General features: G+C 45.2%; 1 protein-coding gene across 1 annotated transcript in view; it reads left to right on the top strand.

The window, feature by feature from the left end:
• DNAH9 (dynein axonemal heavy chain 9) overlaps positions 1 to 15,452 on the top strand; it is a gene marked incomplete at both ends in the record, with an annotated part of 190,321 nt that overhangs the window by 139,136 nt on the left and 35,733 nt on the right. Inside the window, 2 exons of the mRNA XM_079544232.1 lie at positions 8,766 to 8,959; positions 12,982 to 13,130. Coding sequence (XP_079400358.1) covers positions 8,766 to 8,959; positions 12,982 to 13,130 — 343 coding nt within the window. The remainder of the gene's footprint in view (positions 1 to 8,765; positions 8,960 to 12,981; positions 13,131 to 15,452) is intronic.

Here is a 15,452-nt window from a genome sequence, read left to right as displayed (position 1 = left end):
TTTAATAGTGATCTCTTGAGAAGTCAGAAGTATTCCTATACTCCAGATGAGGTTTTGTCTTTTTTCAATTCCCTTTGTTACAACTTGTTGTGCTTCCATCAACTGCTGTGCCCCCAGTTCTGAACTTGAGGGTTGTTATTTCTGTTGGTGCTTCTGATTTCTTCAGTACATGCAGGCTTGTCTGTACTGTCTGTGTGTGTGACTGTTGGTCACCTTTGCCAATAAATGTACGGCCACACCTTGGACCGAAAGGTGCAACAGTGCTATTGCTTGAGCTGCACGGGACGACAGGCCACAAGCACATACAAGAGGCCACTTTAATATTTCTACTGCAAGATGGAACTTAGAAGTAGAAGTGGTCCTTTGTAGCTTTGTCCTCATTTCTTCTCCCTTCCTTTACTTGAAGATCCATAAGATCACAGAAACTGAGTTTGGAAAGGACCTCTGGAGACCTTATTGTGATCTTCCAATACTTAAAATGAGCTTATAATCAGGAGGGAGATGGACTTTTTACACGTTCTCTTAGTGATAGGACAACAAGGAATAGTTTTAAATAAAAGAGGAGAGATTTAGGTTAGATGTTAGGGGGAAACTTTTCACTCAGAGGATGGTGAGGCCCTGACACAGGCTGCCCAGAGAAGTTGTTCGTGCTCCATCCCTGGAGGTGTTCCAGGCTGGGATGAACAGGACCTTGGCAACCTGATCTAGGGACTGATTTATTGGTTGGCCACCCTGCCCACGGCAGGAAGTTGAATCTAGATGGTCTTTAATGTCCCTTCTAGCCCAAATGTAGTATGATCTTATGAGGTTACCTGGTCCAACTCCTGCTCCAGCAGAGGCACCCAAGGTAGGGTGCCCATGGATGTGTCCAGGCAGCTTTTGGAAATCTTCAAGGAGGAGACCATACAGTCACTCTGGGCAACCTGAAGATAAAGGTGTGACCTGTGAAGATTATCTGAAGTGATGCCCCGAGGTCCCTTCAGCCCAATCTACCACCCAGTCTGTGTGTTATTCTGCTCTGCAGTTGTCTGGAGGGCTGGGACAGTCAGACAGGTCATGCCATGGTTCTGGTTCATGGTTCATTTGCTCTGAGCATGGATGTACAAATGGCATTATTGAATTCTGCGTGTCTCCGTGGTCCTTTCTTTCATGGCTGTCTTAGTGTTAACCAGCCCTTTTCAGATGATTGGGGTGGGTCTCAGGCTACAGAGGCTAACTCAAGGTTGGTGAATGGATTTCCCTGTGCCCCGCAGTGTTCTCTGCTGCAAAATTCTCCCATGCTCCCACTCCCTTCGTGCCATTCCCTTCCTGGGGAGCCACATCCACATCACCCCGTAGCCTTGTTTTCCTGCAGAACCGTGGTCACAGATTAACCCTGTGTGCATCTGGCTTCCAACCTCAGCAGCCCATTCCCTCAGGCAGCTCTGGATCTCCGTTGTACAGGCGCACGCTTCCCAAGTCTGATTGCCTTTGTGATATTTTCTGCAGCGCCTCTTCATTGCCAAACGCAGATGTGTCCCGTAGGATAAGTGAAGCTAGTTAATATACAACAAGGATACACCTGGCCAACTCGGATTACTTCTTCATCCCAATCATTTCCCTCATCTTTTTCTGAAGAGGAAGAATTTTCATTATGTAGATATGAAAACGCTACTGAAAAGGTATTGTTTAATAAATGTGATGTTGAATAATGAGCTCTAAATACTGCATTCGGCTTTCAAGGAGGAGAACAGCAGCAGACAAAGCAGTATATTAACTCCATGTTGATAATTTTGCGGAGTGCAGGTGATGAGACTGTGCGTGTGGTTTACGAGATAAAATACAAAATCATATATTTTATATTTAAGAAAACTGGATTTTCTTGACAAAATAACAGAAAACTCTTCCAACTTTTCCTTTATGTATTTCTAGGACACTGAGATTTTTCATTCTTGTCAAAGATTCATTGTGATACAATCTGCTGCATATATTGTGGTCTTTGCACATAAGCAAGGTCCTTTGATCAGGCTGGTCAGATATAAAAGACTTGCGGCTCACAGCTTCCTACGTACGTTTATTATTATTATTATTATTATTATGCCAGAGAATCAGTCTTAATTAAATCTCTTCCATTAACTCAGTTCTTAAGATGTACAGCCTTTCAGAGCATCTTTGATAGGAAGCATTGATTATGACACTCCGCTGTGCGTTTATCTGCTCTCATCTGGAAGTTTCCTAAGGACATTAATCTGTCCTCACCAGCCCTCAAGTTTTGGAGAAGTCTCACAGAAATAACACTTGAAATCATTCTACCTTTCCTTTCCTTTATTTTTTTAACCTGGTGGCTAATAATCTAATGTTTATCTGAGATGCAGCAGAGATTGGGATCGCATCAAATATTTAAAGGCGTGCTTTGTCAGTTTGATTGCAGATTGGAAATTGGGTTTTTCTGGATGTATCTTGGGCAGTGTCCTTCACGTTCAGTGTTCCCTGCTGTGCCACAGAGCCTACTGTTAGTTGGTTATTTTGAATGTAAAGTTCTTTCTCCCTTAAATGGAAGATATAGCTTTTTTCGATCAAACGTCCAGTATTTCTTTTCTTAGTCATTATGGGTCTTTTGGAGTCGTGTCGCTGTGCTTGAAAGATAGAATCAAAGATCAGTTGCAGTGCACTCAGGAGCAGGTGCACTTGGGCCCTAGAGTGACTGTGGAGAGACCTGATGGCTGAGCCCTGCGACAAGGGAGTGCAAGCAGCCATCCCAGGATGGACACCCAGTACTGCAGCAGGGTGCGTTTGGAGATGGCTGGAGTTTGGCTCCTCTTTATAAGCTCCTCCACATCTGCTGTAAAGGACCTGCTGGAGCTCCTTGTTTCTGTGGCGTGGTGGAGTTGAGAAGTGTTTGCTGTGCTTGGCAGTGTTGGGTGGCAGTGAAGAGTGCAGACGAGGCGTCCAGTGAAGCTGTGATGTCTCTGGAAGCCCTGCTGGCAGCGCCGCCGCTCTACCTGCATTGAAGCCCATGAAATTGCCTTTTGTGAAGGCACTTGTGATCTGTGGATTATCCCCACCGAGTGCACCAGAACGCTCCAGTGACCCACAGTACTGCCAGTTCCTGTCCTCCGGTGGATACAGTCTGACAGGACCGTGGGGACACACTCAGAATTGGCCATTTCTCTGCTGGAGTCTGATTTGATCTTTGAGTATTGCAGATGGATGTGTGGCTTCTGGAGACAGGAGAGAAGTGTCGTGGAGATATGGCTGCAAGGAGAAATTGAGGAGAAGCGGAGAGGTGGTCTGAGAGCCTAGAGGCTGAGAGGACAGTCTTCAAAAAGGCTCCTCTGAAGGGAAAAAGCCATCAGTTGTTGAAATCAATAGAAGACAACAAAAACTGTCAGAGAGCTGCAGGAAAGACTCACACCAGACATCTGGGCAGTCTGTGATGGAGGACAGGAAAGGACTCGCAGCATAAGCAGTTGGTGGCTTCCATTGCTGAAGTAGTTGTGCTGGGTCAGGTCAAGGGCCCCAAGGAGCTCTGCATCCTCATCTGCTTCTGGGGTTGGCTGCAGTGACGTGAGCTCATCAGTCAGCTTTTATTGAAAGAAATGAGGAAGATTAGAAAAACATTTTTGTGCTGAGGGGTGATTGAAGTTTGTCAAAACCATCATGTCTTTATTTTTACCTTCAATAGAGGTGTCCTCACGAGTTGAATAATTCAGGCAGTGCAGCTAAGGAGAAAATAACACCTTCAGTGAATGAATAATACAAACCAAAACCTAGTGGGAGAAAGATGGCAAATAATCCATCATTTCCTACATGAATCCTCCTAGTTAACAGTAGTATTCAAATGGAACAATTCATCTGCCTATGTGTCCCCTTCCTGAATGACCCAATCTATCACTGTGAGCCGGATGCAGGTTTGGCTTTGCCATTCCCCAGGAGCTTTCTCCAGCTATGAGGGTGCTAGTTTCCTTGGGAGATGTGGCCCACCCAAATAATATTTACAATAAACAGGCATGGGCAGAGCTTACCAAGTGGGTGGGCAGTGTGAGAACACCTTTAGAAGGTGTTTGGAAAACGTCTGAGGCCATTTCCAAGTGTCTGATGTTCATGCAGCCACTCTGCAAGTTCACACCCATGGACAGAGAGATTAAGGATGTTGTGCTCACTTTGCGGAGCTCATTTTGTGGCTAATAATTAGGAATTAATCATCTCACAGACTCTTAAAAATGGGGGAATATTGAATATGTCTTTCCAGTGTTCTGCAGTTGTGACTGGGAGCCATGTGATGTTTGATGCGTTCCTTCTAACCTCAATGCTCTTTAACTGTAGGGCTCATTTGTAAGGCAAGATAGATCCAGAGCTCAGACTGGAAGTATGAGTCTGTTACAAACTGAAGATTCAGAAAGTAAGGATAGCTTAAAAAAAAAAAAAAGAAAAAAAAGAATTTCCTTTTTTTAATTGTGATTTTATTGTGTCTTTTTTAGAAACCAGTCTTCTGACTGCTGGGGAACTGGGTGAGTGGTGTTGGATGCTCACTGTGGCAGCTCTGGGTTTATTTGCACTGTTTTACTTCCCACATTCTTTGTGTTAGGGTGCAGCATGGCAATGGAATCTGGTTTGGTTTCCCTTGCCTCAGAGCTCTTCTTGAGCTGGATGGCACTGGGGGAAAGGTATTTGAAATTATGGAAGTAGTTTAAAACACAAAACCGCATTTTGTTGTCCCTTAGCGACAGTGCAAGAAAAAAATTGAGATAATCTTCCTTTTTATTTAGATTCAGTAAAATGTTATGAAGCAACATCTGAACTTGGGGCCAGTTTTGACCACATGGCATCCTGAGAATAACTGCCTTCTGTGATAAGGGCGTGTGTTTTCTCTAATAAATTTACAAAAGCTCGTTGCAGCGTGTCTGGCACCAGAAGATAAATTGCATGAGGTTGCAGTGACACCAGAGCTTGGAAGTCGTTCTTTCCCCTGGGGGCTCAGCCTGTGCCCCGGGGGCAGCAAGCAGAGGAGAGCTGAGTACATCACTGCTCATCGCTGTGCCCTTCTGCCTGGGAGCTCGGGGCATTCTCACGTCCCCCTCTCGGGGCTCTTGGCAGCAATTCCCTCTTCCTTCTGGCCCCAGGTTGACTCTCCAAAGGGCTGTGTGTCAGTGTCCCCATGTAGGAACATCTGCAGCTGTTCTGCAGTGGCAGAAGGGTGTCCTTCTCCAAGATGATGGCTGATGTATGTTGCATTCCCTACAGCTGTAGGGGGAAAGAGTGCTTTGCATTGCGAGCTTGTGAGATTCACAGAACTGCTGACATTTCAGCTCCAATTTAAAGTTGGTTCTGACTTAGATGAGAAACTGTCAAAGAAAACTGAAGTGATAAAGCAAATTGTCTGTGATTCAGTGGATGAAAAATCACTCTTTGAGAAAACAATGATCCGTGCCTTGACATGTGCAAAGAGCCCTGTTTTGCTGGCAAAGTCTTACTTGGAGATAGAAACCCCAGGCCCTCCTGCTTCCAGCCATCGGGGACAGACACAGCGTGGGCTGCAAAGGCTGGAACTGCAGTCCTCCAGTCCTCTTGCTCATGTTTTATTTTGGTTAATGCTTTTTGTCTCTCTCAATTTCCATGACGACTCTGGTTGACAGGTTTGTTCTCTGCTGTGTTGACAAAAATAGCCATTGCTGTACAGGTTGGTTGTTCCAGTTCATGCCCCTGCTTCTGCTCTTGCTGCTTGGAAACTGTGCTGTATTATCACCAGTCTAAGATTCTTGAATAATATCACAGAGGAAGTATTGAAGGGTAATTGATATTCACAGAAGGGTTACTGATTGAGATTGCTTTCACTGCTCCAGCTTTTAAATAGTAACGTGTCTTATTAACACCATCAGTCCTAATAAATGCAATTTAAATTGTTGACTAATGAAAATTTCTGTGTTAGTTCATATAATACAGACTTTATGCTTGCTATTAGAGCGCTCTTAATTCTGCAACATGTTGTTCAGGGAGAGAGAAGCCATTATCTCTGATTCTGTCTGTCAATTTGAAAGAAGAAAGCAGTTTTTCAGAGTCTCTTGGTAACATCATCAAGAGCCTTCTCGAAGCAGCGGTAGCCAAAGTTCTGAAGTTTTACTTTAATTCACTTCAAGAGTCAACAGCTTAAAAACGTTTTACACAAGCACTTGTGCTGATGAGTCTATGGAATTCAGCATTTGGCACCGTATTGTGTTCAGCCAGGAGAGGTGCATCAGATGTATTTACTGCTGCAAGAACAAGGCAGTAAATACAGGGCAGGCTGTGTTGCTGCAGGTTTCAGTCTCTCGTGTTCTGCACAGTGCTTTCAGTTGCGATGTGGTGCTGATGCTAGAGCTGTGGCTTCTGTCTCTGAGATTTCTCCACATCAGTGCTAATCCACACATGGCAGCAGCATCTGTTGGGTCCCTGCCTCGCTCACGCTTTTCACACAGTTCTTGGCATGCCTTGGGCATGGAGGTGAGCCAGCCCAGCCTGTGGCTGCTGAGTGGTATTGCAAATGATCCATTCTCTTCTTTGTAGAGCTGTTAATGAAATCGTGACTTGGGACAAGGCTTGATTCATTGCAGGAGCATGTATAAAACCATCTCTGTGTTCCTGTAGCTCTGGCTGTGGTCTTGGAGCACTTGCCCTGTGAGGAAAAGTGTAGGTTGGACTGACCACCTCCTGACGGTTTCTCCAACCATTTTTCTGTGATGCTACAAGTGTTGTGTTCAGCAAACATCCTGTGTCAGCGGCACCCACCGCCAACAGCTTTGTGACCTCTTTCTTTCCATCATCTGCTGGTGTTCTCACTGCTGGAAACATGAACTCATTCATTATAAGGAGCCCTTTTGCTGGAGCATGGCTTCTGAATAAATTCAGTCAGTTAGAAAGACCAAGGTTCTTCATGGGAAGCCTTGAAGTGAAAGGGAAAGTGCAGCTTTCCTTCCATCAGCACAGTCTGGCCTCCGGTGCCTTCCACCTCATTTGCAACAGCCCTGTGCCCACAGCAATCTCAGCAGCTGTCAGGACATCTACATGACTTTCAAAGCCCTTTGGTAAGCGTGTATTTTTTCAGCTGATCTCAACAAGGTGTGACACCAACATTTTTCAAGGCGCTTTCTTGGTGCTTTCTTTTTGTGGGGGAGCTATATGGGATGTGAGCTGGAACATTAATGGTGCAAAACACCTTTGCCCATCAACAAGCTTCTGCTCTGCTGCGAGCGTGTCCTTGTTCCTACAGAAAATGGCTCATTCGCTGTCTTATACTCCACTTGTCTCTTCATGTTCAACTGCTCACAGCTTCAGATTATGCAAAATGTCCTCAAGATGTTTGTTTCAGTGAGAATTTCACTTGAAATCCACAGGAACTTTACAAGCTGCGCAATACATTTTGCTACCACTTGTATTTTCTGTGTACTGTTCATAGTTGCCGTGGCAGGAACATTAAAAAAATAGATGCATTTTCATTGAAATTACCAATGATTCCCTCCACTGCCCATCTGTACATCACTTTGGGACGTTCCACAGCTACCTGTTCTGCTACAGGCTTGTAACACCAATGAGTGAATCCTTGTTAGTATTTGGCAAGTGAAACACTGTGAATTACACTGTCACAGCAGTCTGTACATGTTTATATAGAACATGCAAGTACCAAGGCAGCAGGTACCCAAGCAGGTACCCAACTGCTTGGGGTTGCAGTGCATGTGCAGAGATTTATGGTCACCTTGAGTGGATGGTGGAGTCTCAGTGCTGTGGTTTCTCACTGTGTGAGTGCCCAAAGCCCAAAAGCAGAATTTACCATCAGTTATGATTTTGGCTGCACAGTTTTCTTTGTTGGAGCAGCAAGGTGGCATTGCAGACCTGCAGCTCACAGGATTGTCAGAGGTGAGTGTGCTGTCCTGCCAGAGGTGAGCTCAACATTTCCAGTACCCATCCAAATCACTCGTTTCTGGAATAGCTCATAGTAGCGAGTGCCTGCTACCCAAGTTGGTTGGGATCCAGGTTCGAAACAAGGAGTGCAGATTTCCTCTCACTTTGGGCTATGGAAAGCTGCATTGCAGATGATGCCAAATTTTCCTCTGTTGTCACTTCCAAACTCCCATATCGCAGTGACTGTGCTGTAAAGGGGATGTGGATGCAGCCATGGCTTCACTGGATGGGGAAGGTCCTTGCAGTAATGTGAGATGGCAGATCTGACATTGTTGGGGCAGCCAGTTCAGAAAATGCAGGTGGCAAAAAACCTCAGAGTGGGTACATTCCACAGGTATGAAACTGCTCCTCTCACCCTGAAGCGGTCCTGTAAATGTCCCGGGCTGGTTGGTACCTGTTGATGTGACAGTGTGCTGACAACAGAGGTGGGAAAAGGAAAACAGACAAGATCTGATCCTGGTGAGGTTCTGCCTGTGGCTCACAGGTTCCAGCTATGACCTTTCCAATGGAGCAAAACATGAGCAGACAGTAAAATTAGAAAAACAGCTCAAGTGCACATAGGATTGTTCTTCTGTTGCAACAGGACTAAAGGTAATGGCTTTAAGTTGTGCCAGGGGAGGTTCAGGTTGAATATTAGGAAAAACTTATTCTTACAAAGAGTAGTAATGCATTGGCACAGCCCAGGGAGGTGGTAGAGTCACTGTCCCTGGAGGTTTTCAAGGAACGTGGAGATGTGGCACAGAGGGATGTGTGCATGGTGGGGGTGGGCCAGTGGTTGGACTACATGATCTTAGACATCTTTCCAACCTTGATGATTCTATGGTTCTGAAGACCTTCCTTGAATTTTCCAGGCTCTCTCATCCATGGAGGAGTTCAGAAACCTGGATCGGGATATTGAGGGCTCGGCAAAACGGTGGAAGAAGTTTGTTGAATCTGAGTGTCCTGAAAAGGAGAAGTTCCCCCAGGAATGGAAGAACAAGTCAGCTCTGCAGCGCCTGTGCATCATGAGGGCCGTCCGGCCCGACCGCATGAGCTACGCCGTCCGGTGAGGGCACTTCTCCCTGTCTCAGTCCATTCTCTTGCTTACCAGGCGACACGGCGTCTGTGTTTTCTAGGGAACAGGAGTAATTCAGAAATATGTTTGGTTTCATTTATGATAGAGTATAAGTTTTACAGAATGGTTTTCTGTAATGGGGTCATTGCTGAATGAGTTATCTCTGTCAACACCTCTCATTCAGTTGGAATTTCTTGCCTAAGGAAATCGAACCCCAGCATGGCCAGTGGTGATGGAAGCAGTACTACCAGCACGAGGTGGGGAGCAGACATACCAAGTCAGAAACAGGCACTGTCATAGAGGTCTTACATATTCACCGGAGTCTTTCTGTAATCAAAACAGCTTCTAGAATTCATTAAGGTCAATATTGTTTACTAGACTGCTTATGGCCATTGTTCCTTAGGTGCAGGAATAAAGTACTGAAGTAAAGGGAAGTTTTATGGAGGTGCTTCGTGTGTTTTTTGTTGTTGTTGTTGTTTTTTTTTTTTTTTTAATTCAAAATTTATGTGGTACTTGTTGTGATTGTTGTAGTTGTAAATTATGTATTAAAGGTAACCAGGCAAGTCTGAACTTCATAAAGATATGCAAAGGCACCATGGCTAATATGGCTGTTCCAGGAGAAACTAAAGGTCTTTGACTCCATTAGGACTTGTTTTTTCATTCCTTGTGCTGGTAGTCTATCATCTGACATTTCTGCAATGCCTCTTACTCCACTGCCTCTCAGATAGCTTAAATTGCTCCACCATCTGGCAGGTGTAATTGTCTGCCCATGAGCTACGCTTTTCTTTGTGCTTTAAGGTGCACAGAAAAACATGGGCAAGATTTTGAGTGAAGTATCACTATGGCCAATGTTACTGCATTTTATTCAATTAAATGATGAAATTTATCATTGTTATACCATTCTAAACTACCTTCTTTTTCATTAGTTGCTGTTTTGGGGCTGGACCCTTTGTATGTTCTCTCAGCTTAAAGAATTGCTCTTCTTTTTGCTGTTTAGCTTGAGTAAAACACGCTCTTGTCCTTCTGAGCTTTTAAGTGCCTGCTTCACTTAAGCAAGTTTAATTCATTCCTTTCAGTCAAAATGGTGGTACTTGTATAGCTCAAAAATAGCTGGAACATAAAGTTTCAATTCCTTTCATACTTCTCTTTTGTGAGAAGGTAAGAGAATCTGAACTCAAAAATTTGACTGAATATTTTTAGGGCTTGGGCACATCAAGCTTTTCTGTCTGCATGAGAACATTTAAATGTATTTTTTGGTGGTGTTTCTTACCTAGAGATAGGTTACAACATAAACCTTTTCAAATAGCAACTCTTTACAGTGCCTTCTCCACGACTCAGTAGATGCTTGTGACTAAAATTCTTCTTGAAATTCAACACAGTCATGAAGTAGTCCCAAACATTCTAGATAGAGCTTTTGTATCAGAGAACCATGGAATGGCTTGGGTTGGAAAAGTCCTTTCATGCTCCTGCTGTGGACTGGTTGTCACCCTCCAGATTACGTTACCCAGGTTGTTTAGGGAAACAAACCTCCCCCAAACCAAACGGATAATTCTTAGTGGTTACAATGCCAGCCAAAATGCCTTTGACTTCCTTTTTCCTCCATGAAAGTATCATACTCCTCAGACCTTTCTTCAGCCAGCAGCCTGGCTTGAAGAGGTGTTGATCCATTAGAGAAGATAGTTGGTGTTCCTAAGAGATTCACCTCTCTGAAAAACACCCACATCTGTTCATCTGTCCTTCTGTCAGTAAAACCTGGTACTCTGACAGAAAGAAAATGTCTTTGAACTGGATGCAGTAGCATCCCCAATAACAACGACACAGTTGGGCAACAGTCCCCTGGTATCCCTTTCTTCCACGCGTCTTCAAAACCATGTTGAGTCTGTTACTGTTGAAAGAGTGGAGATTCTTCCAGCAGAGCACTAAGGAGTTGCATCTCCTGCCTAAGTACTTCAGTTTTGGCAACCCTGGTTCAGCCAGAAGTGCTGATCATTGCATCTGATCAAATTAATTGACTTTTTGATAGTTTATTCTGCAACACTACTGGATGCCACAAGTTGTCTTGCAGTTTTCAACTTGCTGATCTCTTCTTGCTGTGCTAAATACCTAATTGATCATCAGTGAACTCACTGTAAGTACTGCCATGACTACAGAATCATAGAATGGTTTGGGTTGGAAGGGACTTGTAAGATCATGTAGTTCCAACCCTACTGCTGTAGGCAGGGACACCTCCCTCTAGACCGGGTTGCTCACAGCCCCATCAGCCTGGCCTCGAATGCTTCCAGGGAGGGGACATCCACAGCCTCTCTGGGCAACCTGTTCCAGTGTCTCACTACTCTCACAGATATTATTCCTAATATCTAATCTAAATCAACCCTCTTCCAGTTTAAAGCTATTTAAACCTTCCTGCCTTTCTGAAATAGGTGCTTGGCAAGTGCTTGAGTGCCTTTAAGGGGTCACGGAGGAATTCAGTAACTGAAACAAAGGTGCCCAGGGGCTTTTTAGATTCCCTAAGATATCCTGACCTAACCTCTAGCTGCTGTGTAGAAAGGTGAAAGACCCTTTGTGTCCCACACTGCACTTACCAGAATTATAAAGATGGTCTTGAAAGCTCTTTGGAGTCATCCTCCCTATGCCCATGTACAGATTTTTTGTGTATACTTTTTGTCACTTCTCATGGCAGATCCCTGGGGATCTTTGCACAAGCTGTGCCTCAGTTATGGCACATGTATGGACTCCTCACTTACGGGGGGACTGCATCGAGCATAGAAAAGCTGCAAGCCACTCAACGCGTCTGAAGAGAATGCCTTTAATGATGGCACCGTTATTCAAGTGCTCCTGCTTATCTTGTGGGCTGCCTCTATGAAGCACTGAGAGCAGCCTCCATCCCCATCGCTGAGGGCAGCCTCTGCTTTCCTGCACTGTGACTCATTTCGGAGTCCTCAGGACACGTTCATTGTACTTCTCAATCTCCAAAGCATTATTTCATGTAGAATGTTATGACCTTGTATCTCACGGATTTTCTTAGATGTTGTACACTGAACGTCTCCGTCAGCTCTTCAGCAAATCTTGACCCAAGCCAGAAAAATCTACTTTGAAGAGGCTCCAAACAAATTGGAATTTCTTCCTTTTGCAATCCCCTTAGGCATTTCTATTCCAGTTGCCTTTCACTCGTCCTTGAAGGCTCTCAGCTCTCTTAGAAAGAATTTGGCTGCCTTATTCTGGTATTATCCCCAAGTTGAAAACTGGTTGATGTTTTGTTCCCCTGGTACCGAGTTTTCAAAAGGCTGAGTCATGCATCTCTGCTAGAAAAGCAACTGCTTGTTCCTGGGCTTTGAATGTAACGCTCCTGCATTTGAATCAATGCTCACTGTACCATCTTTGTATAAAGCAGTGATTTTTGGTAAGCTCACCCCAGGGAAATTCAGCCTGGCCATTCTCCATACTCTGCTCCCTGTTCAGGCAGCTCCTGTTCGCTCCGTTCTATTTTTCCTTGTGACTCTCATGCAGAGACTCAGCAACACGCACAGGATATTCTTAGAGCTCTTCCCTTTTATCTTCCCAGAACAAAGCAATTTTCTAAATCGTCCGGACTTTTTGTGGCTTTTGGTGCTAAATCTAAAGGAATGCTGCTTCCTCTCAAACTGGATTAAAAGCATGCTGTGGTTTTTCTGTGCATTGGTTTAACTATTTCTTCTCTCCTATCTGTGTAATTACCAAACCCGTGCTTGCAGCAGCAAGGTCCCACTGCTTGTCCTTCTCACTTGGTTGTTCACCACAGATGTTTCTGTACCACAGGCCATTTCACACCTGTAGGAAGTGCCAGAAATTGCTTAGCAAGAGATAGATCCCAGAGCCTGGGCTGCAGACCCTTCCTAAAGTGATTTTATCCTCATTTATTTGAGTTTCTCATTTATTTGAATCAGCAAAAGCAAAATGAATTAGCTGATTATTTGCATGGGAAGCTTTCTTTCCTGAGCTGTAGTAGATTGGCAGAACTTTTCTCTTTTTGACAGAGATTTTGTAGAAGAGAAGCTCGGCAGTAAATACGTGGCTGGGAGACCCCTGGATTTTGCAGCTTCCTTCGAGGAATCGGGACCTGCAACCCCAATGTTTTTTATCCTGTCCCCAGGTGTTGACCCACTGAAGGATGTGGAGAAACAAGGTAAATGAATCATGGCTGATATCACAGAACTGTTTTGTATCTTCTGCATAAGTATCTTGGCGTGATGTTTTTTTTCCTCATCTGTTTGTAGATAATTGAGTAATCCAGTAAAAATAGATAATTGTGAGAGGATGTGATTTGTTTCTCATTGTTTTTTGGTCTTTTTTTTGTTTTCGTTTTCTTCCTTCAAGGCTTTTGGATGTTCATCTAAAGTTTAAATTAAACTTGTCTCTTTCTTGCAATGCTGAGATTCCCAGTGTGGTTCACACTGCAACGATTTCTGAGCCGGTTTTGTACACAACCTATGATTTACGTCATAGATATCCAGTACACTGCCAGGTAGCTAAAAATAAGCAGCAGCTCCCTGTAGCATCCTGCTGGTTAGAGCCAGAGTGTCTGGTTTTTAATCCCATCCTTCTTGAGCTGTTTTCAGTGTGGAAGCTCTGGCGATGTGCTGCCACACTCAGAGCCCAGGTGCACCTTGGAGGTTTTGCAATTTGAGAGCCCAGCGATGGCTGTGATGCAGCCCAGTGCTGCACTGTGAAGCTGCTGATGTGCAGAACTTGGCTCCAGGTCTCAGCTTCACTTCAGAAGCATTTCTGTTTTCAGCCTGAGCATCTGGAAATGGGGACAGCTTCACACCGCACTGCTGCCAAGTCAAAGTCATTGCAGGCACTTGTTTTGAGACTGTACAGCGGAGCAGCTCTGTCCCGCTGGAGCTGAGGTTGCTTTTGGGCACTGCCTCAGGGTGGGTGCACATTGCTGTTGTGCTTCTCAGGTGTCCTTTCTCCCTCTCCAGCCATGCACTACCCACATCTCCAAAACCATTGCTCATGGACAAGCAATGTTGCAATGTTGCCAGCAGTTCGGAGTGTTGTCTAAACTGAGTTTCGTATCAGACTAGCACAGTAGAACTGCAGGCCAGTTTATTGTGGGCAGATCTCCAGGCTAATGCTCAGCAGGGCTGACAGCCCCAGCAGAGAAACCAGCAGCACCGATCTGAGGCATCGTGAGGGTGTGTGGTATCTGAGCACTGCCTGCCTGAGCTGCAGGTTTTCCTCTCCATGGTGCACCTTTGGGTCATCCCAAATAATGTTCAAGTCAGTGCCAATCTAGGCAGTCATAGAATCATAAAATGACTTGGGTTGGAAGGGACCTCAAGGATCATCAAGCTCCAACTCCCTGCCACATGCAGGCTGCCACCAACCTCCACATTTAATACCAGCCCAGGCTGCCTAGGGCCCCATCCAACCTGGCCTTGAACACCTCCAGGGATGGACGGGGCATCCCCAACCTGTCTGGGCAGCTGTTCCAGCACCTCACCATTCAAGTTCTACATGAGTAGCAGTGCTGCTGGGCCACAGGGCAGTTTTGGGCTTTGAGCTCTGTTTCGTTCTCTTTCTGCCCCTGTGTCAGGTCTCACTGCTTGTGAATTGAAGGGGACTCAGTGGGGAAGGCCCTGCCTTGTGCCTGGCTTCCCACTGGAGCACACCGATGCCCCTGTCTCTCACTGTCACTTTCTGTTATGTGTGATGGAGCATTAAATTCCAGCTGTGAATTATTTGATCAGAATGGTAAGATATATTTGTGTGTAGCTGAGCACCTGTGTTAGTCAGCCAGAAGAGTTACAGCAAATAAAAATGAGAGAAATCTGGCACAATGAAACCCTTGCTTTGGTGCAGCTGCACTGCCCTTAGGCCTGCCTTGCTGGGATTTGTCCAGACTCATTATTCAGTGTTTTCCCCACCCAGTGTTCCTGTGAGGACAGCTGCCTGCCCCACTCCCTGCTCTCCCTCCTGCAGGAGGAAGCCTGGCATCACCTGGCTGGGGTGATCATGCTGCCTTCTGTGAACTTGCCTCATCCCTCCTTGGGAGGATGGGTCCTGAAGGCAGCGCTGTTCCGTGCAGAGCAGATCAGCAGCTCTCAGAGTTGGTTGGCAGCCAGACGTAGTGAGAAGGAAAACTGGAAGTTCTCAAAGATGGGCAAAACGGTGTCCCAGGGTTTTTTATCTAGTAAGGCTAAGTGGAAAGTGTGAACAACTGGAAAGGATCGGATGTTTGTTTTATGTATTGCCATCTGTTTCCAGTCTTGTACCAAGAGATCAGGCTTGCTAGACAAATCTTTTCCTTGTTTTATTCTAAAACTTGCCTGGAAGCCCTGGCCACCCATTCCCTTTCTGCTGCCTGCTCACAACCAAAAGGGCTCCTGCCCTCGCTGCTGGTTTGAGCACACGTTCACATGGCACATTTCCCCACTGAACAATATCTTGTTCAAAGTTTATTTAATCAGCAGGAAATGATTTTAATTTCCTACAGCTGTAA

This window comes from Tetrao urogallus (assembly GCF_951394365.1).
Source record: "Tetrao urogallus genome assembly, chromosome: 18".
Taxonomy (NCBI): domain Eukaryota; kingdom Metazoa; phylum Chordata; class Aves; order Galliformes; family Phasianidae; genus Tetrao; species Tetrao urogallus.
Note: the sequence above shows the minus strand (reverse complement) of the source record. Positions and strands in the feature narration are given on the sequence as shown.